The sequence below is a fragment of the Macrobrachium nipponense genome, chromosome 12, assembly GCF_015104395.2.
Source record: "Macrobrachium nipponense isolate FS-2020 chromosome 12, ASM1510439v2, whole genome shotgun sequence".
Lineage (NCBI taxonomy): Eukaryota > Metazoa > Arthropoda > Malacostraca > Decapoda > Palaemonidae > Macrobrachium > Macrobrachium nipponense.
Genome location: NC_087205.1, coordinates 51,506,316 through 51,520,299, shown reverse-complemented (window position 1 = coordinate 51,520,299; position 13,984 = coordinate 51,506,316). Strand labels below are relative to the sequence as shown.

Sequence of the window (13,984 nt, the reverse complement as noted above, 5' to 3'; positions counted from 1 at the left end):
TTCATTAAGAGGAACTAAAATAAATTTTATTTGTCCCTCACACAACTGAGAGGAAAGTATTAACCCTTAAACGCCTATTGGAAGTATTATACGTCGACTAAAATTGTCTGTTGGGTGCTAATTGGACGTACAGTACGTCGACAACATAAACGTTTTTTTAAATATTCGCGAAAAAATATTTATAGGCCTAGTTTGCGAAAAATTTGAAATCACGCGCCTTGAGGGATGCTGGGAGTTCACGAATCAAGCTGTTGTTTTGTTTACAAGCGTTACCTAGGCGCGCATGCGCGAATTTCTTTCTTCTCACACTAAAAAGCATCAGCGACACATCTCAGAAATTCTTTTGTCACTTTGTCGAAATTTTTGCACCATCTTATATTAGCCTTTACATAGAGCTTTATATATGAAAATGTGCTCAATTTCATGTAGAATACAACAAAAAACAACGCATGGTTGTAGCTTTTATCAGTTTTGAAATATTTTCATATAAATCATGATAAGTGCCAAATTTTCAACCTTCGGTCAACTTTGACTCAACTGAAATGGTTGAACAACGCAATTGTAAGCTAAAACTCTTACATTCTAGTAATATTCAATCATTTATATTCATTTTGCAATAAATTGGAAGTCTCTAGCACAATATTTCGATTTATAGTGAATTTTTGAAAAAACTTTTTCCTTACGTCCACGCGGTAACTCTGCTGAAAATCTCAGATATTCTTACGTCAGTTAGTTGTAATGTTTGCACCGTTTTATATTAGCCGTTACATAAAGTTTTATATATGAAAATGTGCTCAATTTCATGTAGAATATAACAAAACATAACTCATGGTTGTAGCTTTTATCAGTTTTAAAATATTTTCATATAAATCACTAATAGTGCCAAAATTTAAACCTTCGGTCAAATTTGACTCGACCGAAATGGTCGAAAAACGCAATTGTAAGCTAAAACTCTTATATTCTAGTAATATTCAATCATTTACCTTTATTTTGCAACAAATTGGAAAACTCTAGCACAATATCTTGATTTATGGTGAATTTTTTATGTCCGAGAGCGGTAACTCCGCCGAAAATCTCGGAAATTCTTTCGTCAGTTTGTCGTAATGTTTGCACTGTTTTATATTAGTCGTTACATAAAGCTTTATATATGAAAATGTGTGCAATTTCATGTTGCATACAACAAAAAATAACTCATGGTTGTAGCTTTTATCAGTTTGAAATATTTTCATACAAATAACGATGTGCCAAAATTTCAACCTTCGGTCAACTTTGACTCGACCGAAATGGCCGAAAAACACAATTGTAAGCTAAAACTCTTAAATTCTAGTAATATTCAATCATTTACCTTCATTTTGCAACAAATTGGAAAACTCTAGCACAATATTTCGATTTATGGTGAATTTAAAAAAAAAAAAACTTTTTTTCTTCCCTACACGCGCTGTAACTCTGCCGAAAATCTCAATAATTCTTTCGTCACCTTGTCTTCATGTTTGCACCGTTTTATATTAGCCATTACATAAAGTTTTATATATAAAAATGTGCACAATTTCATGTAGAATACAACTAAAAATAACTCATGGTTGTAGCTTTTATCAGTTTTGAAATATTTTCATATAAATCACAATAAATAGAAAAAATTCGACCTTCGGTCAACTTTAACTCGACCAAAATGGTCGAAAACTGCAATTGTAAGCTAAAACACTCACAATCTAGTAATATTCAATCAATTACCTTCATTTTGGAACAAACAAGAAGTCTATAGCACAATATTTTGATTTATGGTGAATTTTTGAAAACAAACTTTTTTTTATGTCCGCGCATTACGAATTCATGCATCATTTTGAGATAATATTTTCTCTGTGTTGCTTTGATTATTTTACAATTTGCTATATACCAAAATTACCGCAATTTAGTGTACAATACAACGAAAAAATAATGAACTCATTAACTTCAACCGTTTTGCTCACAGTGCGATTTGTATACAATTATATATGAAATTTTTTTGCGCTGTCATATATTCCAATATTTATAAATGATAATGATTTTTTTTCATTTCTGATGGTTGCATACTAAACTTCAGGCAATGACAAAAAAGGGAGCCAAATTGAACTCTTAATCTTGAAAACTAAGCGTGCTGTGATTTTTTGAAAAAAAAAAATTTTCCGCTTCGGCGCTAACTGCCAAACGCCGCCGGCATACGAGAGACACTTTGGTAAATAGCCGCTCGGCATTTAAGGGTTATGAAAGCATACCACCAAATTTAAGGTTGTAGCTGTGGCTGTCAAAACAAATAATATACAGGCCACAAAATATTTTGGAAGAAGCAAAAACAACATCTGAAACTGGTGAATTCACACCTTTACTTCATTTACTATACTGAGTTCATAAAATAAGGCAAGTTGCAGCTTTTAATCCTAGCTTTGATAATTTAAACAAAATAATTCTCAAAATATTTTTCATTTAATAACTGGAATCTCTGAGGAAAAGAAGAAAGTCCACAATTTCTATCACAGTTGTCTTAAAAGACGAGATACCTTTTTCTTTGCACCATGTGCAGAAGATATCCCACTTACTTTGGTAGACTGCTGCAGAGGATTTACCTCTACATTCTGAAATTGCTCTTGCAGCCTTTCTTGAAAACCCTTTTGCTCTAAGTAATCTGTTGACAGTTTGAATCCTGTCATAGCAAGAGAGGCTAGCCCTTGATGAAACGCTCTTGAAGCGCAAATGTCAGCAATTTTGTCTTCTGAGGGAGCAATCTTTGGAAGTCCACTATCAGTTCCAACAGATCTGGAAACCACTCTTTTAGTGGCCAGAATGGGGCTACCAAAATCATGGACACATTCCTGTGTGTTAGCAAATTGTTTAGTGCCTCCTTTATTATCTCAAACGGAGGGAAGGCATAAAGGAATTTTTCCGACTAATCCTGTAGCATTGCGTCCGTTACCAATGCTACAGGGTCTGGTACTGAGGAGAGGAATGGTGGTAGTCGAGAATTTCCGTGTCGCAAAGAGATCAATCATAGGTTTTCCCTAAAACCTCCAAAGGGACCCATAGACCTTCTCATCTAGAGTCCAATCCATGAGGATCACTTGATTCTGCCTGCTCAACTGATCCAAAAGAACCTTGAGTTTCCCTTGCACAAATCTTGTGACGATTGTTGTCTGACTCTCCATGAACCACAGGAGATTCCTCGCTGCTTCGCACAGTGAAAAGGAGTGCGTTCCCCTTTGTTTGCTGAGGTATGCTAGTGCTGTCATGTTGTCTGAGTGTAATGCTATTGTTCTGCTGTACACCTCTGTTGCAAACATCATGAGACCTAAGTGAATAGCTTTTAACTCTTTTCACATTTATATGCATCACCTTTTCCTTCTGAGACCATAATCCCAACACTTTCTTGGTCTCTAGTAGACCTCCCCAACCTACGTCCGATGCATCAGCACAGAAGTTCAGGTCAGGGTTCTACAGGTGAAGAGACTTTCCCTCCTCAAGTCTTCCCTCTGATTTCCACCACAGCAGAATTGGGTTGACTTTTTCTGTCCCAGCTGACCCTGAGATAGAACTGAAACACACTTATGTGGAGTCTCCCTAATGACATGAACTGCTCTATCGAGGTCAAAGTCCCGATCAGGCTTATCCACTTGTTGGCCAAGCAATATTGAAGGGCGAGAAACTATTGTATTATCCGAAGGCAAGACTTTTCTCTTTTGGGGGGACAGAAAAGCCTGAAAAAGAAGAGTCCTGAGTCCTCTTCTTTTGGGGGGACAGAAAAGCCTGAAAAAGAAGAGTTCTGAGTCATCTCCAAATAAACTACCTCTTGAGATGGAACCAGCTGAGACTTGGAAGTTTATCAACAAACCTAGCTCCTGAGTCAAAATTAGAGTTCTTTTTAAGTCCTTCATGCACTGTTCCTTTGACTGAGAGCGAAGGAGCCAGTCGTCCAGATACAGAGCTACCTAGTTCTAGATACAGCCATCCTGCTAGAGGAGCTAGAACCATTGTAAACACCTGTGGGACCATCAACTTGTCAAAACAGATCTCCCTGAACTGATATACTTGATCTTGGAATAAAATCTGAGATATTTCCTTGATTTTGGATGCACTGGGATGTGGGAGTATGCATCTCTCATGTCTATAGAGACTATCCAATCATCCTGGTGCATTGCCGATAGATTGGAGCGATTTGTTTCCGTGCAAAATTTTGTCTTTTGAATGAAAACATTCAGGGCACCAACTACTTCTGAGAGAGCTGAAGACCTCTTTGAGCCTACTGAGTAGGCAGTCAAGACGATAAGCTTCTAGACTATGGGGGGCTTTTCTAGAAATGGAATTGAATACCTAAATCTTGCTCCATACCTCCCAAAATTGCTGGAGTCTTGCTCCTACTGGTGCATGGATGAAATTGCTTTCACTTTTTCGGGGGCCAATCTTGTTGAGGGTTTCTTAATGGCTCGAGGGCCAAAGGAGATGTTTGATCCCTTTCTGGGTTTGATCTCAGTCTACTGCCATGAAAGGGGAAGGGCTGCAAAGGGGAAGCTACCTTCACACTTGATGGAGTAGCATCTTTCAGCTGTTTTGTGGAATGGGCCAACAAATCTTGCGTGGACTTCTCAAGCCCGGGCCCTACATCATTAATCAGAGACAGAGAAAAGAGGGAGTCCTTTGCTACTCTTGACTGACGATGAGCTCTCCAGAGAAAACCTCTCTGAGCTATCCCAAAAGCTGCATGAAGGTATAGCTTCTCTAGACTTCTTCCACAAGACTGCTGGTGCCACCGAAGTGTGAGCTGCAAGACCTTTTCAGTGGCCTGGAAGAATCACTATAGAGGCATCGCCACTGCCTTTCTGAGCTGGAAGCCTCGGAACTCGAGGAAAGATGTTGCACTTCTACAAAGACGCCTTTCCAGTGGCTGTTTGCTGTCTTTACCTGGGATTTAGCAACAGGTGTGACTGAGGGGCAAACTCTACTGACGTCCCTTGGGGTTCCAATATGGCTTTTCCCTGGTGCAGAGGAGTATGTCAGGGACCTTTGCCTAGGAGAATCAGCAGGATGGAGAGCCAGTTCCTCCACTTGCACTTCACTTACAACACTTTTGTGCTCCATGAGAGCTTTCACTGAATGACCTAACTGAGTCACTGTAATAAATAATAATTCGAACTTGCTTTCAAATTTACTTTTCAATGCGGCAATGGTGTTGGGGTTAAGAACCTGGGAGTTGGGAATGGATTCAGAGGAATAGTAGAAGGGCTGGGAATGGGAGAAACAGCCGGGACAGAGACAATTGGAACATCAATAGATCTATCTAATTCTTGACTAGCAGTCAATCTGTCTTGTCTAATACTAGCCTTTCTTTGTCTATCCCTAGCAAATTTAGATAGATAAGAAGCTTAAGTCTTCCACTGTTTTGCATCCCGTCCCTCACACTCCAAGCAAGTATTATCTACTAAGCAGTTTTGCCCACTACAATTAACATAAATTGCATGAGTGTCATATTTCACTGATGTTAACCTTTGTCCTGCAGCCCTTGCTGCACTAGTATTAAACATTGTCAGTTAGAAGTCAAGTCAAATTCAGTAATTGAGACTAATTATCTAAATTAACTGGATAAATATCTAAGAAAAACAATTCTTTACAAGTTAAATCAAAATGTCTTCTACAGAGCTAAAAAAAAAAAAAAAAAAAAAAAAAAAAAAAAAAAAAAAAAAAAAAAAAAAAAAAAAAAAAAAAAAAAATACTTCACCAATTTCCAGGGAAAACAGCAAAGATTTCAAATTCCAAAGCAGCTGCTGACTCCCAACCTTGTTGTAAGCCGGCAGAAACAAATTGAAGTACCTGGCTCAGTTGCTCCTCTTCCAAAAAGTGGGATGGACTAGTTACCTATAGCCAAATGAAAGAGGAATCGCTACCACAAATTCCAAATTTTAGCTGCCAGTGCTAGAAACTGTTAGCTATGTAATAACTTGGTAAGTTACTTATGTAAAAACTCGATACTTAATGATGACACCACAAAAAAAAGATATGACAGTGGTAAACTGTGTATACATTTTTAATACTTTTAATTATAGTAATCATATATGTATACATATACATTTTTATTTTATTTCAAAAATTTAATTCTATGATATTATTGCAGGTCCAAATTAACACTCAGGATTGCTCATATTAAAATATACTAAATTTCATCAGGGTAATTCTCAAAAATTAACATCTAAAAAAACTCTAAAATTTGAGTTGAAAATTCAAGGATCCAAATTATTAATCCTTTGGAGAGTGTTGGGGGAGGGCTTAACTATTAAATTTTTATTTTCTTTATGCTTTTATGTGTAATAGTATAACTAATAACTAGCATCGACAGCAACTAAATATTTACCACTGGGTAGGAAAATTTTTCCATGGTACAAGAATAGTTCATAAATCTCAAATCCTTTTCAATATTTGTTTCTAAGAGTAGATAAAATTCTGTTCTCAACTAATTTCCAATACATCATGCTATTTAATTTTGTTACTTATTTTAAGTACAGATGTATGTTACAAGTACAATTACCTTACTTCGAAATGAGATCAAAACCAGCACTTCCCAACTTACCACTGCCATTCCCCCAAACAAATCCCCCCCCCCCACCCCCCTAAAAACACTCAAAGGGTTAAACACAAATTTTACTTATCTTTAGTGATGATGAGAATATTTCTTGGTGTATTTTTTAATTATTAACACATAATGTATTATTATTTAGAGCGTTCTTCATACAAAAGTATCAACAATGATAAAATAATGAAAATTAAACTTTTTGGTAGTTTAAATCAAGATAATTCTAACCTTTGTTAACAAAGCTTTGGCTGCTGTCTCATCAATTACAAGGCCAATGTCTAAGGATGCCTTCCACTTTGGAGGAGGTTTTTCAACAGGCCACACAGGTACAGCATCTCTCTTTGGAACCATGAGCCTCACACGATCTCCCAAACCTTTCTTCAAGGTCTTCAAGATGAAAGAAGATGCAGAAAAGCGTAAATCTCCCAAATCATCTAATGTGTGTTGTTTGATGTTCCCATGCCTCTCCACAATCCTTCTAAAGTGTTTTCTACTTAGCCTGGAAAAAAAACATGCTTGTATAAGAATACCAATGCATTCACAAAAGGTAATTGCACATAGAATTAATGAAGATACACTATACCCACCATCCCACTCAACATACAGTACACAATAAAAATTATTCACCTCAATGGAATCAATTATTTTATTTTCATAACTTTTATTCAACATTTTCATTCTGCTTCTATACAGGGTGTTGCATTTAAGTTATCTTAAGTATGATTTATAATTGGTGTGTAAAGATGTCATGCCTCAAGTGAAGGACTTTGTAAGATTTGGTTCTCCCAAGAAATTAAGATATATTAATCCACAAGTGGAACTGTATACGAAAATACAGTGGGAACTGTCGGTACACAATGAATTGTTTTAATGTCGTAATAGACTAGTTATTCCAGAGGTGTATCGAGCTGCTGTTATGAAGCAACTCCATAATGGTCATTCGGGTACTAGTGCTATGAGGTCACTTGCACAAACTGGTGTTTTGGCCTAATATTGACATGAACCTTGATCAAGTCACTAAATCGCGTGCTGATTGCTTCGCTAATAGTAGTCCTAAAAGTGATAAACCATCTAGTTGGCCAGTGACCCATTCCATGTGGCAGAGGCTCCATGTGGACTGGTGTGGCCCATTAGAGGGTTTTTATTTTCTCATTATTATTGACTCCTAATCCAAGTTTCTGGATGTCAGTGCTTCCAAGCACTTAACCTCATCTAAAACTGTACAGTTATTACGAAAAACCTTTTGTTGATTTGGTCTACCTGAAGAGCTCGTATCAGACAATGGGCCCTGCTTTATCTCAAAAGGTTTCAAATTGTTCATGGATTCTAATAAAATCCATCACACACTAAGTGCTCCTTATCACCCTCAGTCAAATGGCCTAGCCGAACAAGCTGTCCAGGTTTTCAAAAGATTGTTCATCAAATTCTCATCAGGTGATATTAGTTTAAGATTAAGTAGACTGTTGTATCATTATAGATATCTGATACATTCTAGTATTGGATGCTCACCAGCAGAATTGTTGTTTGGCAGGGCATTTAGATCTCCACTTGATCACTTGAGACCTCCCCTAGCTAGGCCGGATAAGGCTAAAAACTCTGATTTTCAGTACATATTTCTGGTGGGTGACGCGATTTTCTTGACAAATTTTGGCATCAGAGCAGAGTGGCTGCCTGGTAGTGTGGCTGAAGTAATCAATGCTAGAAATTTCAAGGTTAAATTAGCCAGTTCGGACAATGTGATTTGCAAGAGGCATATCTCACAAATGTTTCATAGACAGATTCCTGCCCCCCCAGCAGATAGTACTGGTACCATTAATGATGATAAGAATGTACCTGTCTCAAGTCCGAGGTTACCACCACCTGCAGTCTCTAGTAATGTGCCTACTGAACAAGAAGTTTCCCCTTAGAATATTCCAATAACTCCCATTAAGGACACCAACAACGCTAGTGAGTGTCCTCATACTGAGATTGCTACGTCACCATCGAGTCCAAGTGATCTTGATTTATGTACTCCTTGCATTCCTAAAAATACACCACAAAAGGTAACCAGGTCGGGTCGCATGTCTAGGCCCCCATTATGATTGGATTTATAACTGCATATTGAGGCAAGGTAAAATTTTTGTTTTTTCTCTCTCTTGATAGACCAGTGTTATTGTTCCCATATTCTATTATGATGATTCCATAATACATGTTTGTTTTTTTTTCATTTTTGTTGGAAGGAGAAATGTTACAACCCTGATATAGAGATACATTACAGGCGGCCCGTGGTTAACGGCGCAATCGCTTAGCGGCGAATCAGTTTAACAGCTGTCATCAAAAATATTCATGAAAAAAATAAGGTATTTTAAGGTGTTTTTACATTTGCAGAAATACCGTTCAGACCATAAAGGTTATGCAAATGATATTAAAAATTTTATTGCGAGTTATTACATAGGTATTAGGGTAAAATATGTGCCTCTGGCACTGTTCTATGCCAAAAATACAGAGTTCAATAAGTGCAAATTACCTATGGATATTTCGATTTATAAATGTTCATGCTTTTATGTTTAAAATGTGTATGAAAATGTATTACGTATAGGGTATTTTTATTTCTGCACAAATTTGATACAAAGGCAGCTTTTGAAACATCGAGTTAAAAAAAGTGCAAGTTTAGCGATCAACAATGTGTCGATTTTAAAAATTTTCATGCTTTTATGTTTAAAATATGTATGAAAATATATTTTTATTTTTGTACATAAATATGATACAAATTAAGGCAGCTTTTGTAACTGCCCTCCACGTTATCAGAGGATGTTTTTTCATGTTCCTTCTTGTCCACTGCTGTTCCAAAAATTGCACTTACAAAAACTTCAAGTGGTTATATTTCATTAATTTGGGAGCTAACTATAACCCATTTTATTAATGAAACTTCAGCTTTTTGTTATAAGTTTTCATGCATTTATGTTTAAAATGTGTATGAAAAATGAATTACAGGGCCTTTTTTTTATTTTTATACATAAATGATACAGTGGCAGTAAGCACGTCCATTTGAAGTCTTTGTAACAACCCTTCACATGATGAAGACAATAGGTTGTTCAGTCGCCCCCCAATAATAAAATTTTAATTTATACCATTGAATCACGTTTTATAACAAATTATATTTATAATTGTTGCATAAATTGATTTTAAAAGACAAACCTCACGTATATATTAAATTTTGCAACACTGCAATTTGTTTGTTTTTCCGTGGGATAGAAGTACAAAATATAACTATGCAACTCAGTCGATTTTGTGCTTTGTTACGCTAGCAAAAAATTGAGGTACGACTGTATGAGCTTGAGATACTGCTGCTACGTAGATGGCAGTGACGAAAATTAAGATAAGCACAGAAGAAAAAGTAAATATACATCTTTTCCATAAATCTTTTAATTACTTCACTGTATCCAATAATATTGTATGTATTCTCATATTATTATATTATAAAATACTACGGTAAATCTAAGCCAGTATTCCACGGAGCGGCCAATGTTTTGGTTTGGAAATCAGCTGATGGCGAATACGAGTTTGTTTCGCCATATTTAACGTAATTGAGACAATTTTCTTGCTTCTAGTTACCATAAATGAATAGCTAGATACTTGACTTATATGAGACACAGTTATTTTTCCTTATACAACGTGTTTTTAGGAGAAAATATGACTTGAATATGTCTCGTTGTGATTGAAGAGAAGTAACCCCAGATAGGTTCTTGATACCCCGAAGTTCTTCTGGAGGAGGACTCCCCTTCCAAACAATGACCTCTCCTCCTCCCCTCTCCATCTTCCATACACTAACAAGTCTTCCACAAAAGGTAAGAGAGATGTTAAATGTTTATTCATCCATTTCATTAGCCATTCATTCATATTCATTTCCCATTTATTGTATATATAAATATTTTTTTTAATAATTTAAAAAGGTAATTGGATTTACATTATTCCTCATAGGAATTATTGTTTTGGATTTTGTACATTTTGGATTTCGTGAGACATTCTGGAACAGATTACACATGAAAAACAAGGTTCCACTGTACCTTGGATAATGGTGATAAGGGAAACCTTCAGGTGGTCAGGAGGGCTGTAGCAACAGCATATGAAATTATGCCTAAGTGTTGGAGGAAAAGATAGCGGGGTCTTCCCAAGGAAGTCGGTCAAACCTGGTCTCATTGTTCCTACAAAAAGAACTGAGACTTGCAGGGGGGGTGGGAGGATTTACGCTTTGAGTGCAACAAGTCTCAGAACTTACTAAATCGACTTCAACTTGAGGGCTTCCTCAATTATATACCCAGCCCCTTGGCTATATATATTAATGAAAAACAGCCAAGACTATTCACTGACTCCTGTTGCCTGGCCAATGTTTACAAGACAAACCACCCATCCTCCAGTATACTTCCCACAGGCGCATAGTTTCTTCTGGTCCCACTACCGCGTCTGTCTGACCCAGAAATGGACCATCTTCATCCCAACCTGTACTATGTACTTATTGTAGGAAAAAGTGTATTTGACAGCCCAGTGCAAAACTAAAGGGGGAGCAATGTCATAGCTGCCCTCTAACCATAACTCCCAGCCTACCCATACTGTAACTGCTCCTTGTAGAGATTATAGCCAAGTCTATTGCCAACACTTATAAGAAATAAGGAGGCTCCACAAATTTCAGAGATTACCCTGGAAACAAACCTGTCGTTGTTGTTGCTCTGTTGACCACTCATCTATCATCTTTAGGACCCCCAAAACTAGCGCCAAGCAATCATTTTTCCTAGCACACAGTAAGCCATAAATTGTCATTAGTATCTCTCTTCAACTAATGAAACCACCAAACAGTATAATAACCATTCATTTCTATTCTTTATTCTATCTTTACCTAATGAAGATACCGAGTTACTGACAGCTATAATGAAACATGCGTATACGTAACGTAATAATAAAAAAGAAGAAGAATTCTAAAAAATATGTATTTGTTGGCAGTCTGATTTATTTTATATTTTATGATATCTAATTCACAATTTTTTTTATTAAATGTATTGCATGTACTCATTTCAAATAATTATTAAGTAACCATTAACTATAATAAACAAACAAAAAAAAGCTTCCAAACGTCTGTTTGCATCCAGCACTTACGAGTATCGAACGATCGCCAAGCAATCACTTACACAGTAAGCCATAAATTTTCATTATCTCTCTTCAACTACTGAAACTACCAAACAGTATAATAACCATTCATTTCTATTCTTTATTCTATCTTTACCTAATGTTTTCTTTATTAAATGTATTGCATGAATAAGTTTTTCAATTTACAGCAACCTTTTACCAATAGAATACTTAAAGCACAAGGGGTAGATGCTGACCAATAGGAGAGCAGGACCTTATGGGGTGACTAGCATCAGGAACCAATGGGAGAGCGGGAGGATGGTGGCGAGTTTACTCAGTTGGCGGCGCGGTAGTTTTAAAATTGTTCTCGGTGGTCCGGGCGAATCTTGGGACTTTACAGCAACAACCTTTCGTATCTTGAAAACTTTTCGTATGTAGAGCAGTAAAATTTTTCGCATTGGCTTTCGTAACTTGGATTTTTCGTAAGTTGAGTCTTTCGTATCTCGAGGTACTACTGTACTGTGCTCAACAGGTCTCTACATTCGAGGAAACTACTACTCAAACTTTGCTTACAAGGCAAGACAAGGTATTCAATGGGGCCATTTGAAGAGAAGCCCATAACTATTGAATACATCAACAACTGGATGGTGACACTTGCAACTGTCCCATTGAGGGTCATCATACACCACAAAAGTAGGATTTGTACGCTTGGAGTAGCCAATCATATTCCTGGAGGGTATGACCTCCTCCAAGGACATGATCCACCTCCCCAGCCCATCTCTGGGCCAGTCATGGGTCCTATCCTTTTTGAGTCTTCATTAGGCATTGATGTTCACTCTAGCCCTGCCATCGAGCCACAGATAGTGCCTACACCTGGCCAGTGTAGTGCTCTGCAGAGTTTGGTCATTAAGCCCACACCAGAGTCAAAGTCTGGTGCCCTGCAACCTTTACAGGAGTGGACGTCCGGCACTCGTGGCCCTGGTGCTGCCTTTGTATCCTCTCCAAATCCTGTGACAGAGCCAGCCTTAGTGTTAAGTGTCCAGCCGTGAGCCAGCTCAACGTTCAGTATGGTCTTTTCTGGATTCCTCTGACTGCAGCGGAAGTTTGTACCCCAGCATGGCCTCAAACCTGTGCCTGAGTTGGTCCTTGTAACCTGCAAACCTCCTGCATCTACAGCCACTTCTTCACCAATGACCCCAGAAGACAACACTGGTAGACGATGCTCCTCAAGAAATCCTATTTAAGCTGATCATCAACATGGAGGCCATGCCAAGAAAGCTAGTGCAGAAGCCAACTCAGTGCCTATTTCGTCATTTGACGTAACACCCATAGTTACTTTAGGTCTTGGTCCCTTGAGTAGTTGTATTGTGGGCCCAAACCTGACCTAAAGGTCTTCTCAGCCTCATGGCACTCGTTTCCTATATATATAAAACAGTGCCTTATCTTAATAGAGTAATTCTAGCACCTAGCTCAGAGAAGATTGCCTTGATTGTCTCCTAGCCTGCAGTCTACCCAGGACTTTTACCTATGAAATATGTGAATTTTACAAATTGTAATTAGCTAAGTCTGTTCTCTAGCACACAGCTGATCACAAGTCCTAGCTCCATTTTAATTACCTTGCATGCTCACGTGTATCTTAAATTTAATTGATCTAACTTGTCTATTATTACCACATTATAAGTTAATTGCATCTTATTTTGAATTTAAAGCATTTTAGTTATTTACTTCACCTGCTTAATTAGCTTATTTGATCCATTGCTCTTACCACTGCATGTGATTGACATAAAATATTAGCAGCAGCCATTTATTTGTGTAGAATTGATACTTAAATGCTAAGGATTAATCCAAGGATGGTACTTGTTAATTTGACTCACCTTAAAACAAATATATTTCAATAAGAAACTTACCTCAGAGATAAGATCTGGTCACAAAGCTGGTAAAATTCCCTTTTCTTCATGAAAAGAAACTCAAAACTGTCAGCCGATGAAGAATTCAAAATTTGAAGGGCCAAATGTGCTTCATGTTTCAGCTAAAAAACACAAAGATTACTTTAACACAGAACAAAACAAAGTTAGTTTATGAAATGCAATAAATATAACAGGAGAATAAAACTCACAAATATACATGCATTTGATGAAGTAAAAATTGGAAGGTAGAACTAAACAAAACTGATATGTTTGAACATTTAAAACATGAAAAAAAGAACATATCACACTGCATGGAAAAACAACAGAAATTTCCATTAACTGTTTTCTTTTAAAGTTCGAATTTCAAAGAATGATCAAAATTGAGTTA

The 13,984-nt window shown here is 37.0% G+C and overlaps 1 protein-coding gene across 1 annotated transcript in view; it reads right to left on the bottom strand.

Annotated features, from left to right (window-relative positions):
* Positions 1-13,984, bottom strand: part of LOC135224527 (nucleolar protein 6-like) — a 254,757-nt gene that overhangs the window by 113,960 nt on the left and 126,813 nt on the right. The window contains exons 11-12 of the mRNA XM_064263598.1: positions 13,597-13,718; positions 6,818-7,088 (exon numbers count right to left, since the gene is read on the bottom strand). Coding sequence (XP_064119668.1) covers positions 6,818-7,088; positions 13,597-13,718 — 393 coding nt within the window. The remainder of the gene's footprint in view (positions 1-6,817; positions 7,089-13,596; positions 13,719-13,984) is intronic.